At 39.4% G+C, this 27,859-nt stretch overlaps 1 protein-coding gene across 1 annotated transcript in view; it reads left to right on the forward strand.

Moving 5' to 3' along the window:
* Positions 1-27,859, forward strand: part of LOC131073551 (ubiquitin carboxyl-terminal hydrolase 5) — a 77,425-nt gene that overhangs the window by 27,319 nt on the left and 22,247 nt on the right. Inside the window, exons 6-10 of the mRNA XM_058009998.2 lie at positions 1,694-2,107; positions 2,321-2,461; positions 2,677-2,847; positions 4,461-4,718; positions 4,844-4,992. Of these exons, the coding sequence (XP_057865981.1) occupies positions 1,694-2,107; positions 2,321-2,461; positions 2,677-2,847; positions 4,461-4,718; positions 4,844-4,992 (1,133 nt within the window). The remainder of the gene's footprint in view (positions 1-1,693; positions 2,108-2,320; positions 2,462-2,676; positions 2,848-4,460; positions 4,719-4,843; positions 4,993-27,859) is intronic.

The following is a 27,859-nucleotide window of genomic DNA, read 5'->3' on the forward strand; positions in this document are numbered from 1 at the left end:
CCAACGTACACTTATAGAGTGTTGTGGTGAAGGCCGTACAAAGCCAGAAGATGTTTGCCGTACGTGAGAAACAAAACTCAAGGGTTGTACATCCAAAGAAAAAGATAGGGGTTGCCATATAGTGGTATAGAGTGGAAGCCATACACTAAATGCAAGAAGCTATTGTATGATGTAGACAGAGTCTGGATGTCATACCCTCCTTTTTGGTTGTACGATGAAGTACAAATTAAGCCGTATGGTAATAGTTTGAAACTGCGGTACTCTGTGCTGAAGTCATACGCCAAGAATTGGAAAACTCTGTCGTGCTTCTCCACTGAGAGTTCGTACTCTACTTTTAATCCGATGCCTCCTTTTTGGTCATACGATGAAGTACAAATTAAGCCGTACGGTAATAGCTTGTAACTGCTGTACCCTGGGCTGAAGTGGTATGCCAAGAATTGGAAAACTCTGTCGTGCTCTTCCTCTGAGAGTTTGTACTCCACTTTTAACCCGATGCCATATGCTGGGAATTGATGTTAACTGTATGGAAGATGGTGGCTTTCGTGCCAATAGTGGCAGTATGGTTAAAGTTTTTGTAGAGATGAGATATGATTGCTGTTCCCTCTAAGTAGAATGCCTTAATGACCATACAACAATAAGTCCTGAATTTTCGGCTTCATAACATCTTGTCGATTCTTGCTTTATAAAGTTCACTTTGTAATGTTATACCGTAGTTTTCCGTACTGTATGCTTTTTAAAGGGCAAATTTTTAATAGTTGCCACCTTTATTATCTCCATAATCCTCATGTTTGTGTCGTCTGTTTCACATCCCTGCTCATATTGTCCATATTCTGATCCAGAGGCTGGAAACTGTTTTTGGTGACCTATTTCGGGGCCTTTTTCATATCTTCCTTGCTGTGAATCTATTCTTGGTATGTGATTATAGCACCACAGTCCTGCATAACCACAGCTCTGGTACCAATGAAATAAACCAAACCAAAATCTGGAAATTCTCGAAACAAAATTGCCTGTAAAATCTGCAAACCAAAAAATGGAATCAAGAAGAATGACAAAATTCTGATCAGGTACATCCAGTACAGAACAACCAAAGCCCTTATATGAGCCACCCCCAAACAAAAAAATGAACCAATCTTAATTGTATCAAAATCTTTCCAGCTAAGTCATACAATTTGCATATTAATCTCATCACAATTTTCTTCTTGTTTTAATAGTAGGTTTAATCTTGCATGCTAGATTAAACCTCCCCAGCCATTAAAAAAAATCAAAATTGCAGCAATTTTTTTAAATGCAGGATTCATGTGCTACAGTAATTCTTTATCCAAAATGAATATAATAACTTATGGTATCCTATGAAAAAGCTAGTATTTACTATTCAATATTGGTCATGGTCATTGGCGGTTAAACTATCATAATGGTGTAGCCTTATAAAATGCACAAGGCATAACATAAACATTGAGACATTAGTATGGGAGCTCATGTTGGTATCATCTTAGTAGGTTTTAATAATCCCCTCAATTCTTGTGTCTACTTAATTTGCTTATGCTCTGGTACATTTCTTATATTTTGCTTTGAGATTATAATTTTTGAAGATTTTTAAACCTACATTTCACAATGTAGCTATCTTTACTCTTGAACAATTTTTGTTGAGGGTTTATTCAAGATTGTTTATCTGATAAGTTACATCTGTTGTCAGATTCTTTTGGAGGTACAATGGGATGGATCTCGACTTGATGGATGTCAAAGCTCTGTACATGAGAATGGTTCAACAAGAAAAGAAATTACTTTTGTTCCTGTAGAACCTTCTAGGTCAGGCATATCAATTGCAGGGGGACCATCTATAAGCAAGGGTGTTTCAAGAAGCTGTAGCCCAGAATTATCCCAATGTCAACTTCTGAACTCACCATTGAGAGAATTGGATAATGGCCATGGGATTATCAGCAGCAGTGCCAGAGGAGGTTCAGCAGGTTTAACTGGACTGCAAAACCTAGGGAACACTTGTTTCATGAACAGTGCTATTCAGTGTCTAGTTCATACACCTGAACTGGTGAGATACTTTCGGGAAGATTATAGCCAGGAAATAAATTGGCAGAATCCTTTGGGTATGGTTGTAAGTATCTGAAACCAATTTGATCTTATCTTAGTGAATTGATGTTTTCCCTTGTCAAACCACAGACAAAAATTGCAGATGTTTAGCTATTCATTAAAGGAACGTGGAAAAATAAGTGCATTGCACGGTTACATTGTTTTGTTTTGGAATGCATTTTTGCTACATATTTTTCCCTCCTAATTTGTATCAATTTCTGTTTGCTTCCTCATGTAGGGTGAACTTGCTTTAGCTTTTGGGGAGCTCTTACGGAAGCTATGGGCTCCTGGAAGGACACCAGTTGCACCTCGTCCATTCAAGGGAAAACTTGCCCGTTTTGCACCTCAGTTCAGTGGCTATAATCAACATGATTCACAAGTTAGTATATCCATGCAAGCTGAGAAATAAATTAACAAAGTTTACACTTCTGGTTCTATTATTAAGAAAAATACTGCAAATATCTTCATTTAGGAATTTACCTTTTAACGACTATATAGATTAATCTGGTTCTGAATTAAGAATTTTTTTTTGGTTTGATTTATAAGCTAATTCAGTATAGTGGGATTTGTTTGCAATGCACATGTATTTGCCAGGAGCTTCTAGCATTTTTATTGGATGGACTCCATGAGGATTTAAATCGCGTGAAACACAAGCCATACATTAAGTCTAGGGATGCAGATGGACGACCAGATGAGGAAGTAGCAGATGAATACTGGGCAAACCATATTGCACGCAATGATTCTATAATTGTGGATGTCTGCCAAGTGAGTGCAGATGTACTGTTTTGTTCTTATATCTTTTGTTTTCAAGTGGCTACAACTGTGGTTAGTCTAAAATTAGTGGGACCATCTTTTTTGAGAGTGCCAGATATTTGATGCAGACTTGTGATTTATGATATAATGAATCTAAAAATCTGAATTTCTCTGGTCTCTGATTCTCTTTGGTACAGCAAAGAAAAGTATAAGATCTTTTTATGCTTCTATCCAGCTTTTTTATCCTTTTTGATGTTGCCATCATGGATTGGATGGTGTTTGGGTTGCTTTGTCTTGGCAAGGAAGCTTGAAAGTGGTGCTTGGCTGATATCCTTTCTGGATGATGCAATAACATAAAGACAAACACAGACCTTAGAATCGCTCACATTATTTGGAGGGTATGCATTTTGGCTAGGCCCAGTTCACACCTGAGCTTTTTTCACAAGCTAAAAGTTAAGATAATTTGGTGGGACATGCAACTGAAAATTTAGTTTTCAGCTCGCATGTCAGGTCCCTCTTCCATGATATGTTTTAGCTTTATGAAGATTTCTTGGCAAAGATTGACAAGCTCAATTCCTCAGCACCATAAGCTCAATTCCTCACCATGATCATTTCATTTGCTTCCTCATCTCAATTCTTCTGAACCTGGTCTTAATGTTTGAATTTTTACATCCTTGAATTTCCAGAACAACCTTCTCTTGGGCTGCTATAGTTTCTTTCAGGCCAAGGATTTGGCCCTTCATGGAGGAAAGGTTATCTTCCATACTCCAGATTTTATCCAGCATAATACAACAAAACAGAATTTCGTGAATTAGTTAGTGTTTACTGTTTTATAGGTTTCACTTTTGACTCTTTTTTCTTCATCTGAAAGAATGTGTTTTATCTTTTACTGTGGGCACATGGGGTATATTCCAATGTTTGAGCAAGGTACAGCCCTGATCTATTGGTCCACCTCAGTTATTTAGATATTCATAATTTCATATGATGAATAAAACACATGATGATAATAAAATGGTGGTAATGTACATATGTCTTCATTTGATTTTTTGAGTTATTTTAAAAAACGTTGGCTACATGTGGATGGTCGCACTTGTTCCCAACTGGCATACCTATGGTTCCCATGATGACAAAGAGAGCTATCCGTAGCATTGTGTAACCCATCATAAAATTACATGGGAAAAATCTCCGGTTAACTGTGGCCTGAAGCTGGAGCCATGCTCCAGTTTTAATTAGATACATGGTTCTTTCTCCAATCCAGTTTTTATGGGAAATAGTGGTGGCTTAGTCAATAATCCACAAGTAACCTGTAGGTTTTTTGTTTTTTGTATTAAGTATCATAGAATCACAAAGCTCATTTTTGCTCATTCGAGCATCCACATTACAAACTTATTACAAATACTAGCTCCTTTCGAGCACCAAACTAGAAACAACAATTGGAAGACCTAATGGTTTTTGATAAGCACTGGAGTTGATTAACCTAATGGTTCTCGAGGTTTTCTTAATAAGCTTGCTGCCTTTGCCTTTAAACATTAGGTTTTTCATTTGCACCTTATTTTTCATTAAAGCTTTGGTTTTAAAACTTGATTGAGAATTTGAGCTTGAAAAATTGGTTTATGTTTTGGCAGGGCCAATACAAGTCAACTTTGGTATGCCCAGTGTGCAACAAAATCTCTGTAACATTTGATCCATTTATGTATCTATCATTGCCTCTTCCCTCTGCCACGAGTCGGACAATGACAATTACAGTATTTAGCAGTGATGGCAGTGCACTGCCTACACCCTACACAGTTACAGTACCTAAGCAGGGCAAGTGTAAGGATCTTGTACATGCATTAAACACTGCATGCTCTTTACGTAATGGAGAAAGGCTTTTGCTTGCAGAGGTTTGTGGAAGCTGATGTATTGCTTATCTAATAGATTCTGTTTCAGCAGTTATTGGTTCAATTTCATCCTTAAGATATTTTGTCTCATTATAACTAAATAAACTAAACCTTGGTGACATTCACAGATCTATAATCATCGGATATTTCGATATTTGGAGGATTCAGTTGATTTGTTATCTAGTATTAGGGATGATGACCACCTTGCGGCATACAAGGTTCCTAAGTTCTCAGATAAAACACTCTTGCTGCAATTGATGCATCGGCGCAAGGAAGAGTAAGCTCTTTTGGGAGTAGATCCACTGGATTTTGATTTCATGCATGCTTGTTTCTATTCCTTCTGAAAGGTGTTTAAGTTTTATGCTGTCTGCAATTGTCAAACGCAAAACATTCAAATGATGCTCCCATGCCTTATTTCTCTTTGGTCTGAATCCTTTTTGTTGTTGTATATTGGTGTAATTGGTGCTAATCTAACATCAGATAGATATAGTAGATTGGGCAGATGAACTATTATATATTTCTTTTGCAAATAATAAACATGTTCTATATAATGTGGGAGACCGTTTGTTAGACAGTTATAGTAGAATGGACAGATGAGCTATTATATATTTCTTTTGCAAATAATAAACATGCTCAATATAATATGGGAGACTGTTTACAGTAAATGTGCTTCATTGAAAGTGGTTTAGAAGTCCCTATTGGCTATGTTTTGGAATGATATCATTCAGTTGAGCAAGGAAAATATATATATTCCAAACAATTCTATCTCACTTTTGTTTGTTTTGAAACTGGGATTTTGTTTTTCATAAGTGATTTACTTATTGGCTATTGCATAATAATGGCAATAGTTTTTCTTTAATGAGAAAATGTTGTAGCCACTTCTACAATAAAGACTGAATATGAAACAAAAAACTCACTACATAGGAATAGGAAAACTATCCAAAAGAAAATATCTACAATCATCATATACATCAATAAACACACCATAATATGTAGAAAGTAGGGTTCTCTTCATTCATATTCTGTCATGCCCTCGATCATAATAATAATATTCACTACCTCATCCGGTATAAATAAATGAATTCAGAAATGTGTCTTACTCCGTAAGAGAATTCAGAAAATTGTCTTACTCTGTAAGACTTACAATTTTCTGTAACCCAGATCAGACAAGTCAAACGGTGAAAAGAAGTAGTAATCTGGTCCAGCATCGATACCTAGGTCAATATATTCTCAGTGGTCTCTATAGACTAAGATAAGGCGCATCTACATGGCTGAGGAACAATTTTAATAAGATAGCGACCTCCTGTAATTATAATAGCTAATTGCTATGGTTAAGGAGCGATCCCATTAAGACAGCTATCTAATGTCTTGACAGCTGTGATTAAGATCAGTGATTAATTAAGTGCGGTAAAAAATTAGTTGAAGGGAAGCCACCCTTAGGGGGTTTACAACCTGTGGGAAGAGACATAACCTTTATTGCCAATTGAAGGATATAAAAAGGAGAACTCTAATCAAAGTAAGGGACACCAGAGAAAGAGATGAGACATTCAATCAAGAAGAAACTTTGAGTTTCATAATCAATAAATTAGGCTGCAGACTTATAATTGTTCCACTCATTAATATGATGCATAGTGCATTCTGATCTGGCTGATTTATTATCTTGCCTTCCATTTGACAGGAAATAGGAATGATATGTAGATTATCTATTGCTTCTAATATATATATACATATATGCATAATTAATGATGATGAAGATTCCTCTAAAGCTTCAGCCAATCTGCCATCCTATTATAGAGGGGAGAATGTACATACAAGGAGTACAAGTAGCATAAAGGTCCATTCGAGTAGTGGTAACCCTGAGTGGGGTTGGGAAGCTTGAATGGCGATTGTCATTCTGTGCTCCTGGGCTTGATGGATAGGCTCAGTGCACCTTGTATGATCTCCCATGGTGCTTCATAATGTGGATAGCTTGTGGGGAAAAGCCTTGAGGGAATCCACATGCATGGTAGAATTTGACCTAAAACAAGGATTTTGCTCTTGACCCTTCCAAAGGGTCCAGAGCAAAAATCCCAAAACTCGTCCTATCCTCCAAAATTTGTGCCAAGCCAAGCCTAGACCAAGGTGAGAGAAGCCCTTAGGATTGCCCTTGAATGAATTTTGGCCACCAAAAATGTAGATTTTAGGCTAGGACAAGGATTTCGCTCCTGACCCTTCCAAAGGGTCCAGAGCGAAATCCTGGATAGGTCCTGTCCTTGGCCATGATTTTGAGCGAATTTTCCCTTTCAGGCCTTTTGGGGATCAAACAAATGTTGGCAGGTTGAGAAATGGATCCAAATGAGGGAGTCAAGGGGAAACAAAGTGAGAAGAATGGAGCTAAGTAAGAGAAGACAAGCAAGGAATGAATTTCGCTCCTGACCCTTCCAAAGGGTCCAGAGCGAAATTCTTCAATTCAACTATTTTCTCCTTATATGAGGCCAAGACTTTGATTCCTAGGGCATGGTTGAGGATGGAATGATGCTATTTTGCCTTGCAAGATGAATTGAAGTTTGAGGAAATGAAGGATCAAGCCTAAAACTTGAATTTCGCTCCTGACCCTTCCAAAGGGTCCAGAGCAAAATTCACAAAATATAATGTTTCCTTCAAGTTTTGTGTTAAGCCATGACAGTGATCAAGGTGGATTAGACTTGAAGCTTGCCACAAGCTTGCATTTGAGTAAGTTTTGAGTTCAAGAAGTATGAATTTTGAGCTAAGGGATGAATTTCGCTCTTGACCCTTCCAAAGGGTCCAGAGTGAAATTCTCATGATCACCTAATTCACCCATGATGGAAACTAAAAAATGAATCCCTAGGCTTATGAAGAGCTAAAACTAGCGTATGCTTACCTTGAAGAGCAATTTAGAGTGAAGGAGTGATGCAATTGAGACCTATTCATGGAAATCGCTCCTGACCCTTCCAAAGGGTCCAGGGCGAAATCCTTTGAAATGCCTACTTCTCACCTTGTTTGAGCTAGGCAAAGGCAAGCTGCAAGGTCATGATGACAAGAGCATGAAGTAGTGAAAAATCAAGATTGTGAAGGTATGGAAAGATGAAGTTTCTCACATCATGAACATTCTATTGATTATGAAGACTAAGTGTGCCTTCATCAAATTTTGAAGAAACTCTAGCATCTTCTAGGCTTACCTATACCCTCTCGAGAAATTCGCAAATTAAACCATATTCAAGACACAATTTCCCTCTCATTAATTGCTAATCAAACCTCATTTGTGTGAGTAATACAAATCCGCCTGAATTAGACACCTATCAAAATGGGTAAATTGATTTTTAAGCCTTAAAATAAAAAATTTATCCTTTGGCGTCCAAGAACATTTTTTTTAGCTTTATTGCTAAGTCGGCCAGCCTGAAGGAAATTTTATTTTATTTTATTTGTGCATTTAAGAAGTCAGCCTATTGATAAAAAGGAGAAATCGCCATATAAAGGGGAAGAGATTTGTGAAGTTTAAGCATTCATTCATTTGTGTCTTTCCTAAAGCAAATTTTAGGAGCAGAAATAGCAGAGCAGACTGCAAAAAGGAAGGCAAATTTCTGATTTATGAGGACTGATTAAAGGCTAAGTAAAGGCTAAATCATCAAGGGCGAACCTGAAGTGCAGATCAAAGACCTTTCGTCCAGCACAAATCTTCATTTTTTTTTATCCATCTTTTCAAGTTGATAGCTAGAAATCAAGGAGAAGGTATGTACAATCAGATTTTTGAAAGTATATCGAAGATCTGATTCAAATTTCTATATCAATCCTTTTTGAGGTTAAGTCTCCAATAATCTGGTTTGATTCATAAGTAATATCAATTTGAAAATTCATAATTTTAAGGGTTTATCATTCTATTTTCAAATGGTAGTCTAATCATTTCTTTAAAAGTCTCAAATCTCCTATCTTGGGTACTATAATTAAACCTAACTTAAGCCTCTTTTTGTAGGTATCAAATGACGACCCCCAAGGCTAGTGGATCCACTTACCTCCGAGCAGGCCATGGAAGAAGCAACTGATTCAGTGAGAGCACTTAATGACAAACTCAAAGAAGAAATGGAAAAGAATAAGAAGCTAGAAAGGGAGGTTAGTGCTTGGAGGAATTATTTTAGCCACCTCAATCAACCATTAAGGCGACAGGATCCAGCAATATCACCTTTGCATGCACTTACTCCTGAATCAATAAATGAGGCAGAAAGGATGAAGAACTTAGCCCAACTCATGAGTTCATGGATTGATGAATCTTACAAGGTAGCCATGGAATTTGTAACAAGAATTATGAAGACAGCCCACAGGGCTATCCAAGTCCTTGAAATCATTCATAATCTATTGATAACCGTGGATGCATTCACTCACACTAAAGACACAGTCATCCCGGTCTTACAAGTGATAAGAAGGACGCCCATGCAGATTTTAGCACAAGAAAAGATAATGGAGGGAGGAACCCATAACCTTCTGCAAAAGGAAGTTCTTTTCGAAGACATCAATAACAGATGCAACCGTGTTGAAGGCACTATCCACCCTATTCAGGATAAGGTGTTTGATGTATTGTGTACAATCCTTGACAGAAGAATAGAGATAGAGACAAATGTAGATGTCCAAGAATTGGAAGATAGGATCAAGATTATTTTTTGTAAAGAGGAGAACATGGTCACAAAAAAGCAGTGAGGTCAGATGTATGTTACCATGTTCCTGATCGAAAAGACAAAAGAGCTAGAGCCTAGATAGGAGATGGCTCTTCTCGCAGCTTTTGATCAAGTCCTTCACCTGGAAGAGCGAATGAAGAACCTGCATGAGATTCCCATTGCTGAGATTGAGGGGATTATGTCCAAATTCATTGAATATGCCAGAAAAGGGCATAGAAAAGGGAACACAATTCTAGATGAGAAGTTGTTGTAAGATGATGTGGCAACTTTATTCCCATTGGGCTATGTTTCCTCGTTATTTGTGCCAATTTCTATTGGCTATGGATTGATAATGTTTATCTAAATGGGGTTCTTTTTGTAACAAACCCTAATTAGGGTTTAAGTGTCAAAATCTCAGCCTTTGATCTTCTTTAGATCCAGGCCGTTCATTGTATTTGAGGGTGCTATATAAGCCCTCACTCAATTCATTTTAAAGAGTTAGAGTCAGAGAAAAGAGAAATAAGATTAAAATTGTTAGCAACAGAGAAACAAGTAGTGAAGAGAGAAAGTTAAACAATTGTTGTTTTATTTTGCTATGAGATCAATAAAATATTGAAGTTATGGTGTTTTATTGCAATCCTTGTGGCTATCTTCATGGTTGTTTATCTTCTTGAATCACTCTTAATAGAGATAGTACTTAAGTTTTAGAATTAGATTGAAGGACGAATGTTGTGTTTGATCTTTGATAAAACTCATAGTCCAAACCACTAGCTCCTTACTGATTGTAAATACGCCTTGTGTGGTCAACTGGAGATATTAAGATTGTTTAAGAGTTCAATCATTATTGGAGATATTGATATGTATCTTAGTGATGGTATCTGTCCCATTGATGATTCGAAAAATCATTGAATCCCTTTAGAAGATCGCACCAATTCTAGTAGATTTGTAATCTTTTGGCAATACTGAAATTGGTACAGTCTTATCAAGACCAGTCCTCATTGAGTCATTCTTAGGATTAGTTTAGTATCATCTCCTTAAAACCATTATCTTTTGCCATTTTTTTGAAACATCAGTTAGTACTAGGAGAATTCAGTTCCTCATTGAAAAGCAGTTGCAAGAACAAGCTTTTCTAGAAAGTACGTAAGGCCCCTTGTAAAACAGCAAACACAACGACCACTGGTGCTTATCCACAAGTAGAGAACCTACATAACAGAACCTTGGAGTTTCTCCGATTGATCCTTCTGCGATATCTTCAGCATTCGGGGGGCTTTATTCAAGAGAGGATAAGATACCTCTGGGTATTTTATTCTGTGTTTGGTCGTGTACAAAAGACACATCAACAAGTACCTGCACCTTGCTTTATTAACAATAGCAAATTCAGAACTGTAAGTATTCCATCAAGTTGGCAGAGGTGGTTTTAGTCAATTGCCACAAAATTACCTTGACAATTTTTCATACTGAGAAATCCTTTTATTCTTCTCCCTGTCCAAAAGTCAACTTACCACCTTGATCAGTCATACTATTTAGTTACTATCATATCTGTGTTTTTCGTCATCATCAATAGCAATTTTTTGGTTGTGCTTGTTTCTATACTTTTGTTTTACCTTTGAGAATTTCTGTCGACTTGATACAGCAGTTCTGGGCTCTCTGTCATTGTATCTTTACCACAATAATAGAAAAGCAGCTCTTTTTTTGCTGACCTTTTATTTTTCCTTTCTTATTAGTTGCTTTGTCAAAAAATGCAGCTATCTGTGGTTCACCTCCATGCAATCTTGTTTTTTCTCCAAAAAAATTGAATTTATTGGTTCCAATGATTGTGGAGGAAATTGACATTGTTATGATAAGGGAGGAAGCTGTTTAACAAAACAGCTCTAGCATCTTTGTCTTGATATTAAAGTTAACTTTCTTAATACTGTATTGGACATCCTATTTGTTTGATATGACTTGATGTCCTTGTATTCCTGGCCATTTGAAGTTTGAATTTTTTTTTGTTTCTACAGAAATTTGGCATTGTTACTTGCAGCCTGTACAGTTTATTAAATCCATTACAAATTTGTTTGACATCCTTAATATATCATGAGGATGTAATTATGGACCTGATATGCCTAATCTTATAATAGCATTTTCTTTATAATCCCTTTATTATCATTTTTTCAATTTGTTTTGATCTGTTGGTGGTTGTATATTCCATCAACAATGCTGCAAGCATTTTATGTGCTTCAACTGGAATGTTTTAATTTTCTATGTGTGAATTGTTGCCATTAGAGTTTTCTATTATGATGCTCACCTTGCCAAAATTTACTTACTTGGTTTTTGTTTATGCAGATGTTAATGATAATTTTAGAAACCATACCCTTCTAAAGAATCACAGCTGAATCCTAAATGATAAAAACTATTTTTTGGTAAGAAAAGATTCAAAAATATTTGATAAAAAATTATTATAAACAACTGCTATCCATGAAACTGTTACTGAGCATAGTCCTGTGAAGATACAGAAACAAAGCAATGACTAACCAATTCCATCTGATCCTAACTAAACTGAAACATAGATAGATCTACAATGTACATGATATGATGAACAACTGTGAAATCTATGACAAAGTTTTTGATGATCCCTATGTTTTATAGCCATCAAAAATTGTGTTTTCCCCAAGTTTCTATCACTTGGACATCTCTTGGGCTAGAATTGCACTTTTGTGAATAGAAGCACTGAGCTCCTTGATCTCTGGAATGAACTTTATGACTATACTTGATTCTTTAGAACCTGTTATTTGTACCGCAATTGGTGTGAATTAAGAAAAAGGAGGTGTAGGGGTGTAATGAGTTCTCATGCAGAGCTGGTTGCTAGGTCTGGCCGGGAAATGATTAGGAAGACCTTTTTCAATCAGCACATTATTGATGCTGGTTTCATGAGCTGCATGGGATACTCTTTCCATGTCCAAGTGGTCGTTGAACAATGAGATAATATTGACTATGGTAATGTTTGTGGATACAGCTTGCTGAATTAGGTGTTTAGAGTGGGAAATAGGTGTCACACAGAGAAGTGGAGAAACCCTTGGCAAGTTGATCTACGAAATTACAGTTCTAGTATGGGGTTTGGGTATGCTGGTATGGCGATTTTTTCCCCTTAGGGTACAGATAAAGGCAGCATGGAATTGGTTGGAAGCTTCATGCCACTTCTCTTTCCACTGAAAGATAAATTTTTGCTTCACAGCCCTGTTTGGTCAAGGCTTCAAGCCTTGCTATCCCTAGAACAAAATGACATTGCTAGATTCACGAAGAACAAAAAGTGGAAGGGGTATGTTGAAAGCCAAAATAATAAATGCCCTATAGAACTGTAATGATAGGGCTACATGCAATTTAAAAAAGTTCTATTTATTTTTTAATATTAACTTTTAATAATTAAAATATTTTATTCAAAATATATATTTATTTATATACTGAATCTGTTTTTCAATATATATTAATGTAAGTTATAATTATAGTCACATTAATATTAAAATATATTATATTTTTTAAATTTATATTAATGTATCATTATATTTCTTATATATATACAATCATATTACTATATACTTTTTTTCACTCATATTTATATTAACGGACTTTAGATTCATTTTTATTTTAATATATTTATTTATTATCTATTAAAGAAAATCCTTATATATGTAATAGTTCTATATGCTTTTGTGTGCATGAACCCAAAATGAACCCACCCTCCAAATGTTTTTGATCAAACCTGCAAACCCAAACCCAAACCAGTACTAGGATCAGTAACTTAGATTAAATATTTAAATTCCTCATAATTTGCATAATAGAAAAGATTCATAAATTCACAATTTAGTGACTTGTTAAATGTCTTTAGACAATGAAAATTACAATCAATATTCAATAATCTTCACGTTGCTCTTCATTGAGAGCATCAAAATCAACATTTGTTTCAATTTCAGTTAAAACAAATTGAGTTACAATGCCACTTCCACTAGCCATGTCATATGTAGAATCTACCTCATCTAAAGAGATTTTTGTCAAGTTGTGTGATGGTAATGTCAAAGTCAGTAGTTAGATCCCAATTTCTTGTCACCCCCTCATTGTAATTAAGTTTATTATGTGACAAATGATCCCAATAATTAGTGGGGTCTAGGAGACCTTAATGAGGTTGAGGGGCAGTGGCTCTCATGGGTCTTTGGCCCAGCATCCTTGGTGTGTTCCCTGTTGCAATATAGGGAGGGGTTGAGGGACAGAGCTCTCACCACCTTCCCCAAAATTAAGGCCTTTGAAACACACAAACCTTCATGGGGCGCACCATTTTTGCAATTTTATTGCTTAAGGGCGAAATTAGGTATATGCAAACCTTTTGTCTATACTTTATAAAAAATGTTTCAAAAGAAAAAAATCTCTTTGCTTTTTCTTGGAGCAGTCCTTGGTTCCCTTTGGGTTTACTCAGGGGTGGTCTAGGTTTTCCCAAGGTATCATTCACGCTCCCCAGGGCCTGTTTTGGTGCTTGGGTGAGACCCTAGGTGAATTTGGGCCACTCTCGTCCTCGGATCTGTGTGAAGGACTCATAGGGAACCTGAGGTGCCTAGGTGGGATCTTGGGGGAACTTGGGTCACTCTTATCATACTTCTGGTACCCAGACCAGTTTGATAAAGAATTGACACCCTAGATGAGCCTCTATGGGTGCCTGGTTGAGACCCTAGTTGAACTTGGGCTGTTCTCATCTTGGGACCGGTGTGATGGACTCATAGGGAACCCAAGGTGCTCAAGTGGGACCTTGGGGCGCTTTTATTTCAGAACCAGTACTTGGATCAGTTTGGTATGGAACTGACACCTTGGGGGTGTGTACTTGGTAACATAGCTATTTACTAAACAGCACATATTACGTACTAGAAACTGGTAGCTGCTGTTTGCAAAATCATTGGTACGAAATCTGAGAATTACTACTGTACAATTGTTAGCCCAAATTTCATCTGAAGAACATTTCCCTCAATTGGAAATTCAAATCTTGCATAATTTCAAGATTCTAGAGTTTAATTTAACCAGTATCTTGTTTCACAACATGATATAAATATCTCTATGGAGGGTTTCACTCAACCGTTCCTTTAAAAGAGAAAATGCTTCTTTAACTCAATAGGGTACAATGAAGCATGAATTATTCCTGATTAAGACATTTGGCTTATAAATTAGCAAAGTATTAATTAAAAGATCACAGTGACATTTACAAGTTCTCTAGCATTGATTGGTTTTATAAATGCTTCCAATCAGATGTGAACCAAACTTTTGAGCAACCTTCAACAGAATTCGTAAAATCATTAATTGCAGGCTGAGTAAAGCAGCATCTGGAAATATGGCTCTTGAGAATTTATGGTAGCATCTGATAATACCTTATTTATTTCACAAAAGTGTCTGAGAAAGGATTGTCAGTTTACTGAAATCTGGCCTTCCAAATCTGCAAAAAGGCTTTGACATTTTGAACTTAAAAACGTTGTGTTATAGTCCTAATTTCCTAACTATTATCTTTGTTTTTTTCATCTTCGACATGGAAAGCCTTACCAGGCTTTGATATCACCCTCGAACATCAGCATCACAGTTTTGAAACAGGAGGAGACAGCCTAAAGAAAGAGTTAAGACTTAAAGAGTCTTGAGTGGATTAAAATTCTACTTGAATTGCTATCATAATGCAACTTATTGGGCTTATAATCGTCTGGGTTGGTTACAGGATATATTGCAGATTTGTAAGTGGCTCACATTGCTGTTCCCAATATTTGGGAATGTGTTTCTGGCTGGAGGGGTTGTTTATAGGCCTCTCTCCATGGTTCCTGTGCTAGAAACACATTTCCAAGATACTTTAGAGATGGCTACACTTTGTGCAGGTGATTTTGAGCCTTTCTAGGTCATATGAAGCTGTTTTTGAATTTTTCTAAAGCTGTTTCCAGATTATTTTTGAGCTGTGTATGTCATTTCACGATCTATGATATATATACACAAGGAATTATTTTACTATTTATAAGTATGCCCTATATACAACAAACCACAGTGGTATCAAATTTAAAAACTCAGCTAAATAAATAATAGAACAATTTGAACTAAATTTTTTCTTTTAATATACATAAACCAATTATTTTGATTCTGCTGAACAGTAAATTATTTTTGTCTTTTCAAGCTGTTGACCTGTTCAAACTTCAAACATACAGGTGGGCATGAAAAAGCATACCAACCATTGATCTAATCATAGATCAACAATTTATGTACTGCTTTGGTTGTGCAAGGGCCTTAAGCTTAACTGCATCTTTATAAGAATGAAGAGCCATCCGCTGATTTCTATGATTCAGCGATGTAGGATCTAGTGTGTTGAGACTCATGTATCCAAGGCTGAGTCCATTTCAGTGATTTTGTAGCTTAGACTTGTAGGTGTTTGCCCTCTCGAGTAAACGGTTAAATGCGGAAAGTAAATGCACAGAACATAATGGAAATATATTAAATAACCAGCCTCTGTATTAATTCCACAGTCCATGTACAATAAGTGCTTATAACATTACATCTGACACAACTAACATGATCCTTTCGAAGAAAAGTTACACAATATATAATACCCGAAGGGGTGCGACACAACCGTCGCGACTCCAACTACCTACCCGTCGGCTAACTAACTGACCGCCGTAACTCATTATTACCGACGACAACATAAACATAATATAACAACATAACATAATGATTATTCCCGGCAACATCATCCCCCCCAAGAAAAGAAGTCGACTCCGACGACTTAATACAAAATAGAGATGAACGGCAGGAACTACTAACGCCAGTCGGGCCCGGATCTTATGCACTTGCTGCGTCCTCGCCTGAAAACCCTTTTCTGCTACCATCCAATGCTCAAGTGCTGATTTCACCAATATTGCTTCCTTTGCCATCACAGTCCTCCTATGCTTAACCCAAACTTGTCTGCAAAACACGTTTTTCAGTCTCAGCTTCCACCAACTGCTACTCAATTGATACTATCTCCCTAGCCAATTTGTCCTCGATAGCCACCCGTGCTGCTCTCTCGGCATCCAACTCCTGGGTACGCTGAATTAAGTCTCACGCGACTATTGCCTCCAACCTGGTGGTCAGCTCCTCCCGAGCCCTCTGTGCATCCACCAAGGCAACCTCACGTCCAGCCGAGACATACTCCGAGTTCCTCAAAGCGTACCAGTCATGCCTGGAGGTGGCCACAATCCGCTGGCACAAATGCTAGGAGACACCTCAAATCCTCCATCACACTCCCCAAAGGCCAAAAACTGAACTGAATAATTCCCTGGTGTCATACAACTGCGCGGACTTGCAATGCCTTCCCTCAAACTCTGTTTGTTCCCAACCTCGAAATCCGTCACCCTCTACAGCTTATGGCTTCCCCACCAATGCTTAGCTGCAGGCTTCTTTCGCACAATACGGACAACCACAACACTTCCCGTGGTCTTCTGTAGCTCAAAATAAACTAGGGGTCTTGGGGCAACACCCCCAGCGGGGTCCTGGGGCAGCGCCCTAGGTGCGCCGCCAACACCAATTTACAACCCTCAGAACCATACGAAAGTCCATGGCGCGCATCATTTCTGTGATATTTTATGATGTCAAAACCCTTCTTCTACACTCCAATATTTTCAGTGTCCAGGCTCCAGATGTCATCGAATCATTTTTCAATTCGTTGTCGTTTTTTTGGTTGGCATTGTAATGTCCCCGATGGCACCCCGGCCATACAACCTCCTTGTACAGTCAACAACAGCATTGGCACCTCTGATCGTGCGGCCACCCGTGCGGCCTACACCCCTCCACCGTACGACGGACCATGACAACTGCGCGACTGTTCGGCGCGTGAGTGTGCGGCTACGGGCTGCGTGCTGTGCGGCTTTGTAGTTGTGGGTGCCACCGTCGGTGTCCACCGTACGGTGTTACCATCGCCGATGGTCCATCGCACGGTGGTCACCGTCGGTGTTACCACCGCCGGTGGCCCACCGCACGGTGGTCACCGTTGGTGTTACCACCGCACGGTGGTCGCCGTCGGTGTTACCACCGCCGGTGGTCACCGTTGGTGTTACCACTGCACGGTGGTCCCACTGTAGGTCCATCCCTTCCTCTTTTTTTTTTTTCCAACCGTACGGTCATCTGCCGTACAGCCTTGTACGGTGGTGTTTTTTTTTTTCACAAATTTTTTTTTTCCTGCCGTGCAGTTAACTATCTCGTACGGTTTTTTTTAAAAAGTTGTCTAGAGAGTCTTCGGCTCGGGTCCCCTGTCTCTGGGATCGCCCTTCATCCTTCTCGGTTTTCCTCGCCCGAGAGTCGCCTGCTGTGGTCCTATGCCTCTTGAGTCGCCTGCCTGGCCTCTCGAGTCCTCCATCCTCTCGGGTCCCCCTCCGGGCTCTCATGTGTCTGTCCGGCCTCTCGGGTCCCCTGCGCGCTTCGCGTGGTAGGGTTTCAATTTGTACCCGTTAGTGGCCAATCTATTTTCAATGGCCATCGGAAGACTTGGAACCACAAATTCTACAGGGACCACGACCTCCTTCCCGTACATAAGAAGAAGAAGAATAATAAAGATTTTGAAGACTGCGGTCTTCCACACAGGGTTCCAATCGTTGCCAACACTTCGTATTATCTACGTCGCCAGGGTTTGGGGCGTCTCCCTTCCAATATTCTTTGTATTCCGATAGGTACACCTCTGTTGGTTGCTCTGGTTCCTCTACTTCGAGCCTGTAGCTTTGGAACATTTCATAATCCTCCATTTGCCAGTGGAAGAGCCCGTTAAGTGAGCATACCTCATCTTCAGAACATCCCTCCAATTCGAGCACCCCTTCACTGTTCGGCTCCATCGCGTTCTTGCCCTTGCTTTCATCAGGACCCCCTTCCCCTTTATTAAAGTCCGTTGAGTCTGAGTCGGAAGAGGCGAGCTCTTCACCAACATCTTGGGTGTGTAGGTCAATGGTATATTTCCGCCCTCCCTTCTCCATGGAAAGTGTATTTTTCTTCCAGTTGTGGTTTACCCTCGTGTTGATCAACCACGCTCTCCCCAGGATGGCGTCATAGCCTTTCTTCTTCGAGGGAATAACCACAAAATCTAACAAGAATGGTTGCGTACCAATCGTCACTTGCTGGGCCATCAATAGGTCGAGTGGCTTAATGTCGTGTTGGTCCGCTCCCACCAGGTTGAATGTGGGTGGCCACAGGGTGGGCTTCCCCAGTCGCTTCCATGTTTCTTCTGGTAGTACATTCACCCCAGATCCTCCGTCCACAATGGTGTCCTTCAAAATGGTCCCACGGATACCCATTTCTACCACAGCTGGGTGTCTACCACTGCTCAAGGCTAGTAACATCGGGTCAGTCGAAGGGCTGACGGAAACCTCCACCTGTGGTGCACTCGACGATGCGGTGGCGGGAACCCCTACCTGTGGTGTACTCGATAATGAGGTGCTTTGCACATTGGTGAGGATGGCAGTCCTCAATTGTGGCATAGAGTCTAGAAGGTCTTTTACCTTTATCGGCACCTCTATCTGCAAGATTTGCCCAATGATGTTATTTTCTGCTTCCGTACGGGATGATGTACTCGCCACCTCGTTGTCCCGTCGTTCGGTCATCATCTCACGTTCAATATTGGCCTTTGCCTCTCGTAATCTCTCCTTCTCCGTACGGGGGTCGGGATAAGTGGCTTTTTTCGTCTGGGCGCGGGTGATCACCAATACTTCTTTCTCACCAGTCTTCTCAGTCTTCCCAATGTTGAGGAGATTAACCCCTGCCTGCGGGCAATTTGCGTCCTCATGGTCGCCTGGCCCACACCAACGGCAGAGGTGCTGAGGGGTGGCTTCCTTCATGCAATCACGGGCGAAGTGCCCCCACTGATTACAGGCCCTACATTGGATAATTGGCCGGCCCTTGGCATCATACTGGATACGGCTTCCGTTATTGTTATTGTTGCTATTCCTTCCGCCGCTGCGTCTGTTGTCCCTGTATCCTCCAGATGATGCCGTTGTGTTAGTATGTTGGCCGGTACCCGCTGGTGCGGATGTTGTGGCCTGCTCCGTGAACAACACCTGGTTCATTTGCGTACTTCGGGTTTTCATGTTGTATGGGCACTCCTTGGTGGAGTGTCCCATCACTTGGCAAATCTCGCAGAATGCGTTCTTTTGGCAAGTACCCTTTGTGTGCCCTTCCTCTTTGCACTCAGTGCACCATATGTCCCCTTCGTTCCGACCAGTGCTTCTCATTATTTTGAATTCTTTTCTCATTCGCTCCATGTCTTTCTGGAGCGCTTGCACCCGTTTGCGAGCCTCGTCATCGCTGCTGCTTTCCTGTGAAGAGTCATCATCCTCGGATGAGGATTTATTACTTTTCTTCTTCTTTGATGTTTTGTGTTCGCTCTCCAGGTCCATCGCCCTATTATAAGCGTCGTCATATGACGTCAGGGGTACAATTTTCATCTTCCTCCATAGGGAGGATTTCAACCCTTCAACGAACCATCGTTTCTTCAATCCATCTACGGGTTGGCTTTCCATTTTACCCAAGAGTTCTTTCAGCCTCCGACTGTATGCCCGTACTGTCTCCCTGGTACCTTGTTTGGTACTGTATATCTCCGTTACAATTTCATTGTCATCACGGAGCAACCAAAACTCCCCCGTGAATTCCTTCTGTAGATTGGCCCACGTGGCCACTTTTTGCTTGTCCACATCGGAGTACCAATCTATGGCAACTCCTCGTAACGTGGCTGGGAACTGCTGTACCCAGTCATTCTGGTCTGTTACTCCGTTGGCCGACCAAATGGTTTCACATGTACGGCAGTGCCGTAAGGGGTCTTCCTTGCCCTCCCCTGTGAACTTTGGCAATTTTTGTTTACTCGCCATCCCACCGCTGGGTCTCGCTCCTCTAATTCCTTGTGTGCTTGTACCTGGCGATCCTCCGCCTCCTGCAACTGAACCTCCACTCGTGGGTCCTCTGGAAAAAGTTGCTGACACCGAACCAAACGAATTGCCTCCCGTACGGTACCCTTGTGCTCCCTCGGCACCTTCGGTCGTGCCGTCACCTTCCGGTGTCTCCCTCCGGTTGGTTGTCTGAAATGGACAAATTCTTTAGCAAGTCTCTGGTAGCGTCGATCAGGTTTAGACTTCGCCTTGTTTGTTCCACCAACTCTTTGCGGCTTCTTACCCTACGGTGGTATTCTGGCGAACTGTAGAGTTCTCCTTCGACACCCTCCATGACTCCTTCTGGCAGCCCTACAACAGTGTAGACAGTGTAGTTTTTTCCGTCTATCTCTACCTCCGCAACCTCCGTGACACCTTCTGGGTTCCCTTCGGGCAACCCCTCGGCCGGTCGTCCCTCGGCAAGCTGCTTTAGCCTACGCCTTCGTTCTATCTGCTGTCTGAGATTCAACGCGGTTTGTGCCACTTCCCATTCGTCACTCTGTATCTTTTTATTTTTGTCCTTATTTAGTCTATTGGGCATAAGTCACTTCCATACACAGCAACCACACGCCATGTACAAAAAAAACTTTTATTATTTTTATTTTTATTTTGCCTTTCGGCCACAATTTATAGCAGCAGTGTGTCGGGATTATTACAAGGTTCAATTTCCTCCTGGCCTGGCACCATCTCGTTCCGTTTCCCGTCGGCTGTTCTCTTCGTAGTGTTGCAGGATTTGTTGTCGTCGCTCTTCCTGGGCAATCTCCTCCAAGCGGGCCTGTTGTGCCAGCGATGCCTGTGCAAGCAACTGGGGGAGGTGGTACTTCAACCGGTTTACTGCCGGGCTAACCTCCAGCGCTGTCCACACGGCACTTGGTGGGATTTCTACCTCCGCCGCTTCTCGTCGAAAGTATGTCTGAATGGCTACCTGGAGCAAAATTGAAAATTCTCGCGTTGCCGTGTCTTCTCCTGTATAAAGTTCTGCCCGCGCGTCGTTGGCCTCCGGGTTTACTTCACCAACGGGGAGGCCCATTGTGTCTGTGCGCCATCCGTGTCTTCCGTTCCCGAATACGTCTAGGCAGCGGCGCCAAATATTTGCCCTCTCGGGTAAACGATTAAATGCAGAAAGTAAATGCACAGAACATAATGGAAATATATTAAATAACCAGCCTCTGTATTAATTCCACAGTCCATGTACAATAAGTTCTTATAACATTACAGCTGACACGACTAACATGATCCTTTCGAAGAAAAGCTACACAATATATAATACCCAAAGGGGTGCGACACAACCGTCGCGACTCCAACTACCTACCTGTTGGCTAACTAACTGACCGCCGTAACTCATTATTACCGACGACAACATAAACATAATATAACAACATAACATAATGATTATTCCCGGCAACAGTAGGCTTTGCTGAGTCTTGAAATCCAAAACTCTTGATTCTGCTGAGATCTGCTAGTTTGAGGGGACTCATGAGTCGTGGCTGACAGACTTGATAGAGATTGCAACAAAAAAAGAAAAATAGAAAATCAATTCAAACATTAAAAAAAAAAACATTAAATTTAGAACTCACAACTGATTCCCATCTGGTCTTGGCATGATGTCCCATACATTGTTTGTCATGATAGAGGTGTAGTACACCATGGCATCCTGACAAACCTGCTGATCTACAAATTCTTGGAAGCTGAAGGCTCTAAATCATTGATGTTCCTCATCGTACTAGAACTAATTCACCTTGTAACCTATAAAGAATTCCTTCCCTAACCCGGATCATCTATGCAATATCTAGGCTAGATATCTTTGGTTTGATAAGAACTTGCTGATCCTTGAATTTAACTGCATAACTCTTATACTTCATCATCAGAAACTGAAAGAAAATTCTTTTCAAGACTAGGAAGAAACAAAACCTCATCAAAATCTACTTTTCTTTCATATCAGATTTATCTTCATTCAGCTATTTTGATCTTTGATCATTTTTTGCTTGGTGTTGCATGCGATCTATGACCGACATCAGATCAGTTCTCGCTTCTTGTAGAATCTAACACTATCCACATATTAAGCATTCCTCAAAACACAAGAGACCATCGAGAACTCTTTCTCAAATTTGGTAACAAACTCAATCATTGAAGTTTTTGCAGAGGCTACTACCTCATTTTGTTATTTTTCTTGGTTCTTCTTCTTGTCTAGACATTGTGATGCATGATGAGCAAAGATATGATTATTGATGCACTTGATTTTAGTTAAGTTTTTCCGTGACAATGAGGATTCTTCCTCAACCTTTCCCTTATCCTTGATGTTTGACTTCATTCTTCTCTCAAAATGCTAGGTTACATCTTGTAAACCCTACTTTGTCAAACCCTAGTTAACACTCCAAAGTCCTAGCTATTAGTTCAAACCCTAGCAAATCCCTTGTTGGTTCCTTGAGGTCCCTAGTCATAGTTTCAAGCTGCCATTTCTAGTTTTTCAAAAATTGGCTTAAAAAGCCCTAGTTTGTTGTTCTAGCAAATCTTAGCTACTAGTTTTGAATCCTTCAAAAGCCCTAGTTTAAATACTTGCAACTGACTAGACCAATTCTGGGCTGCCACTTTGTGTCCTATCTGTGATATGATAAACCTTGGATGTGGGTTAATGCCCTAACTGTCGCCTAAAATGTAATGTCCCCAAATTTGGTCGAAATTAATTATTTTAAAGTTGTCCCAAATGAATTAAATATTAAAAAGGATGACTTTATTTTAATTAATTTAATTAAAAACGACATTTTGAGGTGATAATTAGATATTGGGGCAAAAAGCTATGGTTGAACTCAATTAGTTACTATATCTTTATAATGGGGCCCTTTAAGTTATGACTAACTTCTCTTAGAGCGATTACCATGGTGGCCACTTTAATGATGTAAGGGGGATGATTAACCATTTAGGCGATTTATTTTATCAAGCCTAAGTTTAAATTATTTTCTTGGGCGACTTATGTTATTTGGGTGACTTGATATAAGTTAAAATATTATCAATATAAAGTGCCGATGGAGGAAATAAATATTAATATGGGCGATGAATGTTTGAAAAGAATTAATATTTATTAAAAGTGTGAAGTCGGTGAAAGGAAATAAAGCATAAATATAAGGAGTTATCGGGGATTCATTCTTCATGGATGATTATTGTTTTGGTTTAATGTTTTCTGCCGCATATTGTATTCGCTGAGATCTGGACGAAACCCTAGAGCTGTTCTGGACGCAAAACCAGAGTACGTGGGTAGCAATCTCCATCTCCAAATTCACCAAATCAACCTTCCTTTTCCAGTATCCAGGTTGATGCTAGATTGGTGTATAGAGACTTCGATGTTTTGCAGATATAAGCCGTGGCATTAATTATTGGGCCAATGCTATGGTTATCAGTGAACTACACCTATGGGTTCATCCATATTTCTGAAGATTAATATGTGTATGAGTTCAAGTAAGGAGTGTTTTGCTTGCAGCAAATTCCTATATATATTTCATTGTGAAGCGAACATGAGTATTGCTGAGGTCGCATTATGTGGCGTGGTGGCGTGAGTATTTCCTAAGTTCATCACAGCTATAATTGTGGCTGCTGTAACAACCTATCCTGGCAGATTTTTCACAATATTTACTTCCATTCGATGATTGGTAGTGGTCTGAAGTTGTAAAATTCCCTAACTAGGATTTGATTGCAGATCGTTGTATAACCAGGATATAACAGAAGCTTATTTGTACAACACAACCAATGGTGTATTCTTGGAATACAAACGAACATCTTTATACAGTATTTTTATTTGTAGTCTTCCCTATTTGTTCAATGCACAATGACTCTAATTCTATTTTCATAATTACTGATAAACATAGGAAACTTGAACAATCATTACTCAAGGACGTAGATATCAGTTTATTAAATATTCCATCAAGAAATGGGTAAGAGAGTTTCTTTTCATGGTGCACCTGATAGGTAAGCTGTGACTGCCGTTTATAAACTTCACGTTGATGCCAAACTTGTTGTAGAATGCTACCCAAGGGTCTTCATATACTCTTCAATGGAAAGGACAGAAGGAGACACCCCCGGTTGCAGACATTTTACCCAGAGCTTTGTACCACTGGAAAAATCATTGTATACGACAAATCTGAAACACAGAATTTTCACGGTATGCGAAATGTTGGGAAGCACTTCCAACTCCTCCACGCGATGACTACAACCTCCACACCACACCGCGGCATTATCAATCCACTTCTCTACGCGATGACTGCAGGCTCCACACCACACCGCGGCAATGACAATCCTCACGCTACAAACCCGATATCGAGTTATAGAGGCACGGGGAGATGGTTTGCGTTGACGCCGTGTCTCATTCACCACACCTTCGACGGTCGTATTCTCAGTCTTGCGTGTAAGAACACACACACACCCGCATCATACACAAAGGAATCTTTCCGTAAAAGACTTCACGCTGCTTCAGTCAATAATGATTCTACTCCAGAATCATACGACCAATAGGCCAGTCTAACAATTGGCGAAAGGCAATTAATTCTAAACGTGTATCCTCACATACAGGTATCACAATCTTTCATTCCTCCTCTCCCATTCCCAGATCTCTTCCTCCTTAAATCAGTCCCGCAGTTAGTTTCCGAACTGAATCGAACCAACTCCCATTATTTAGAACTAATGATAAACTAACCAATAGTTTAGGCACTTATTAATTAATTTATATTAACAAATGGGTGATAATATAAAATAATTAATATTACAAAGATCATTTATTAATTAATTTATATTAGTGAATTGAAAACTAATATAAAAGAATTAATATGCTAGTCTAGTCAAGACTTAGACTTAGAATTTATTAGGGGATATTACAGACTCCCCTGCCTCTTGTTGCTTGCCCACAAGCAACTGTAAATTAGAACGTTGGAGGATACTCTCATTTTCTCATGTAGCATCATCTAAGGGCAAATTCTTCCATTTAATTAGATATTCTCGGATAGTCTTGTTCTGCAATTGCCTGTCCCAGGACTCTAAGATCACTTCAGGAATTATTTCCAATTTCCCTTCATCATTCATGGGGGTAGTTCCTCTAACACGGTCATTTGCTGTCCCAAAGCCTTTTTGAGACAAGATACATGAAACACATTGTGTATCTTGCTAGCTGTTGGTAAATCAAGTTCATAAGCTACTGTGCCAACTTTCCGAACAACCGGATATGGTCCATAAAACCGAGGCTTTAATTTTTCAGCACCACTATGCTTAAGAGATGATTGCCGGTAGGGCTATAACCTTAGAAATACCAAGTCACCAAGTTCAAAATGTCGCTCGACTCGCTTTTTATCAGCATAATTTTTTTGTTGATTTTGTGCACATTGCAAATTCTCCTTAAGTGCTTTCAAAATATCTTGGCAATCCTGAAGCAAATCACGAGATTTGGGAACATTACTCTGATCAAAAGCAAGATTAAGGAAGGAGAGTGCATCATATCCATATAATGCCCTGAAAGGAGTCATACCAATTGACATATGAAATGTAGTATTATAGCAATATTCACCCAAATACAACCAACGAACCCAAGCTTTTTGATGTCCTGCTACGTAGTTACGAAGGTAACCTTCTATCCACTTGTTCACTATTTTTGTTTGTCCGTTAGTTTGTGGATGATAACTAGTAATGTGATTCAATTCGGTACCTGTCAACCTGAAAAGTTCTTCCCAAAATATACTAAAAAATCTGCTATCTCGATCACTGATTATACTCTTCGGTAATCCATGTAAACGGAATATGTCTCTAAAGAATAGGTCTGCGATTTGAACATCTGTAAATCCGGTAGTGATAGAAAAGAAGTGTGCAAATTTAGTTAATCTATCAACCACCACAAAAATACAATCTTTACCTTGGGACCTTAGTAAACCTGTAATGAAATCCATAGATATACTTTCCCATTTCTGTTCAAGTATTGGCAGCGGCTGTAATAAACCTGCAGGGTAAGTATGCTCTGCTTTATTTTGTTGGAAAGTGGTGCATTCCTTGACATAACGAATAGATATCATTTTTTAATCCTTTCCATGTGAACCTTTCTCTTATCTGTCGATAAGTTTTGAAGTATCTGGGATGCCCTGCTAAAGGAATATCATGCACTCATTGGAGGATTTTCTCTTTCAGCTTTGAACCGGGAACTAAGTAAATTCTGTCCTTGTAATAGATAACATCATTTACAACCTTATATTTGTCATCCTGCACATTTCCATCTAGCAAATCACATGCAAAAGAATCCTTAGAGTATTCAACCAGAAATAGATATTTCCAATCCGCTGTTACTACAGATAATGCATTTATTTCATGCTTCCTAGACAAGGCATCTACAACAACATTGTTTTTACCCTTCACATATTCAATTTCAAAATCATAAGCTTGGATCTTACTGATCCATTTCTGCTGCTTGTCATTTGAATCTTTTTGCCCCAAGAAATATCTCAAACTGTTATGGTCAGTTCTTACTACAAATTTGCCACCAACCAAATATTGTCTAAATTTTGTCACTGCATGCATGATTGCCAACATTTCCTTGTTATAAATGGAATATAATCTCTCAAGGTTACTAAGTTTCCTGCTTTTAGAAGCTATAGGATGTTTATTTTGCATTAAAACTGCTCCTATTCCCTCCCTGGAAGCATCACATTCCAAAACAAAAGGTTGATTAAAATCAGGGAGTGCAAGTACTGGGCAAGAACTCATTACCTCTTTAAGTTTCTCAAAAACTAATTGTGCTTCTTCAGTCCATCAGAATGCCCCCTTTTTGGTAAGGTCTGTCAACGGTGCCCCAAGCTGTGAAAAGCCTTTGACAAATCGCCTGTAATAACTGCATAAACCAAAGAATCCTCTTAACTCGGTAAGATTCCGTGGCGGTGGCCAATCCAAAATGGCTCTTATCTTTTCCTGATGAACCTGTACACTTGTAGCACTGATCATAAGCCCTAAATACAAAATTTCTGTCATTCCAAATTCACATTTGGAAGCCTTTGCATAAAGCGATTGAGATTCCATAATACCAATAACTATATCAATGTGTTTTAAGTGATCTTCCCAGGTTTTACTGTAAATCAATATATCATCAAAGAAAACTAGCAAAAATTTCCTCAACTGTTTGCTAAAGATATGATTCATACAAGACTGAAATGTTGCCGGAGCATTTGTTAAACCAAACGACATAACCAAGAATTCATAATGACCATAATGACAGCGAAAAGCTGTTTTATGAATATCTTGATCTCTTAACTTAATCTGATGATATCCTGACCTCAAATCGATTTTAGAAAAATAAACAGCACCATGTAATTCATCTAACAACTCATCAATACGAGGAATTGGATACCTGTTTTTGATTGTCTTCTTGTTAAGAGCCCGGTCTAATCAAGACTTAGACTTAGAATTTATTAGGGGATATTACAGAAGTCATGCAGCCTGCCATGGGGTGTATTGGTCATAATGGTTGCTGAATGCGTGGAGTTCAAGGCATCTCAGGAAATCGAAGCTTTCACTTGCTACTGTAACTGCTATTTGTGCCTCAATCTAGTGACAAAAT

This window comes from Cryptomeria japonica, chromosome 10 (genome assembly GCF_030272615.1).
Source record: "Cryptomeria japonica chromosome 10, Sugi_1.0, whole genome shotgun sequence".
NCBI lineage: Eukaryota > Viridiplantae > Streptophyta > Pinopsida > Cupressales > Cupressaceae > Cryptomeria > Cryptomeria japonica.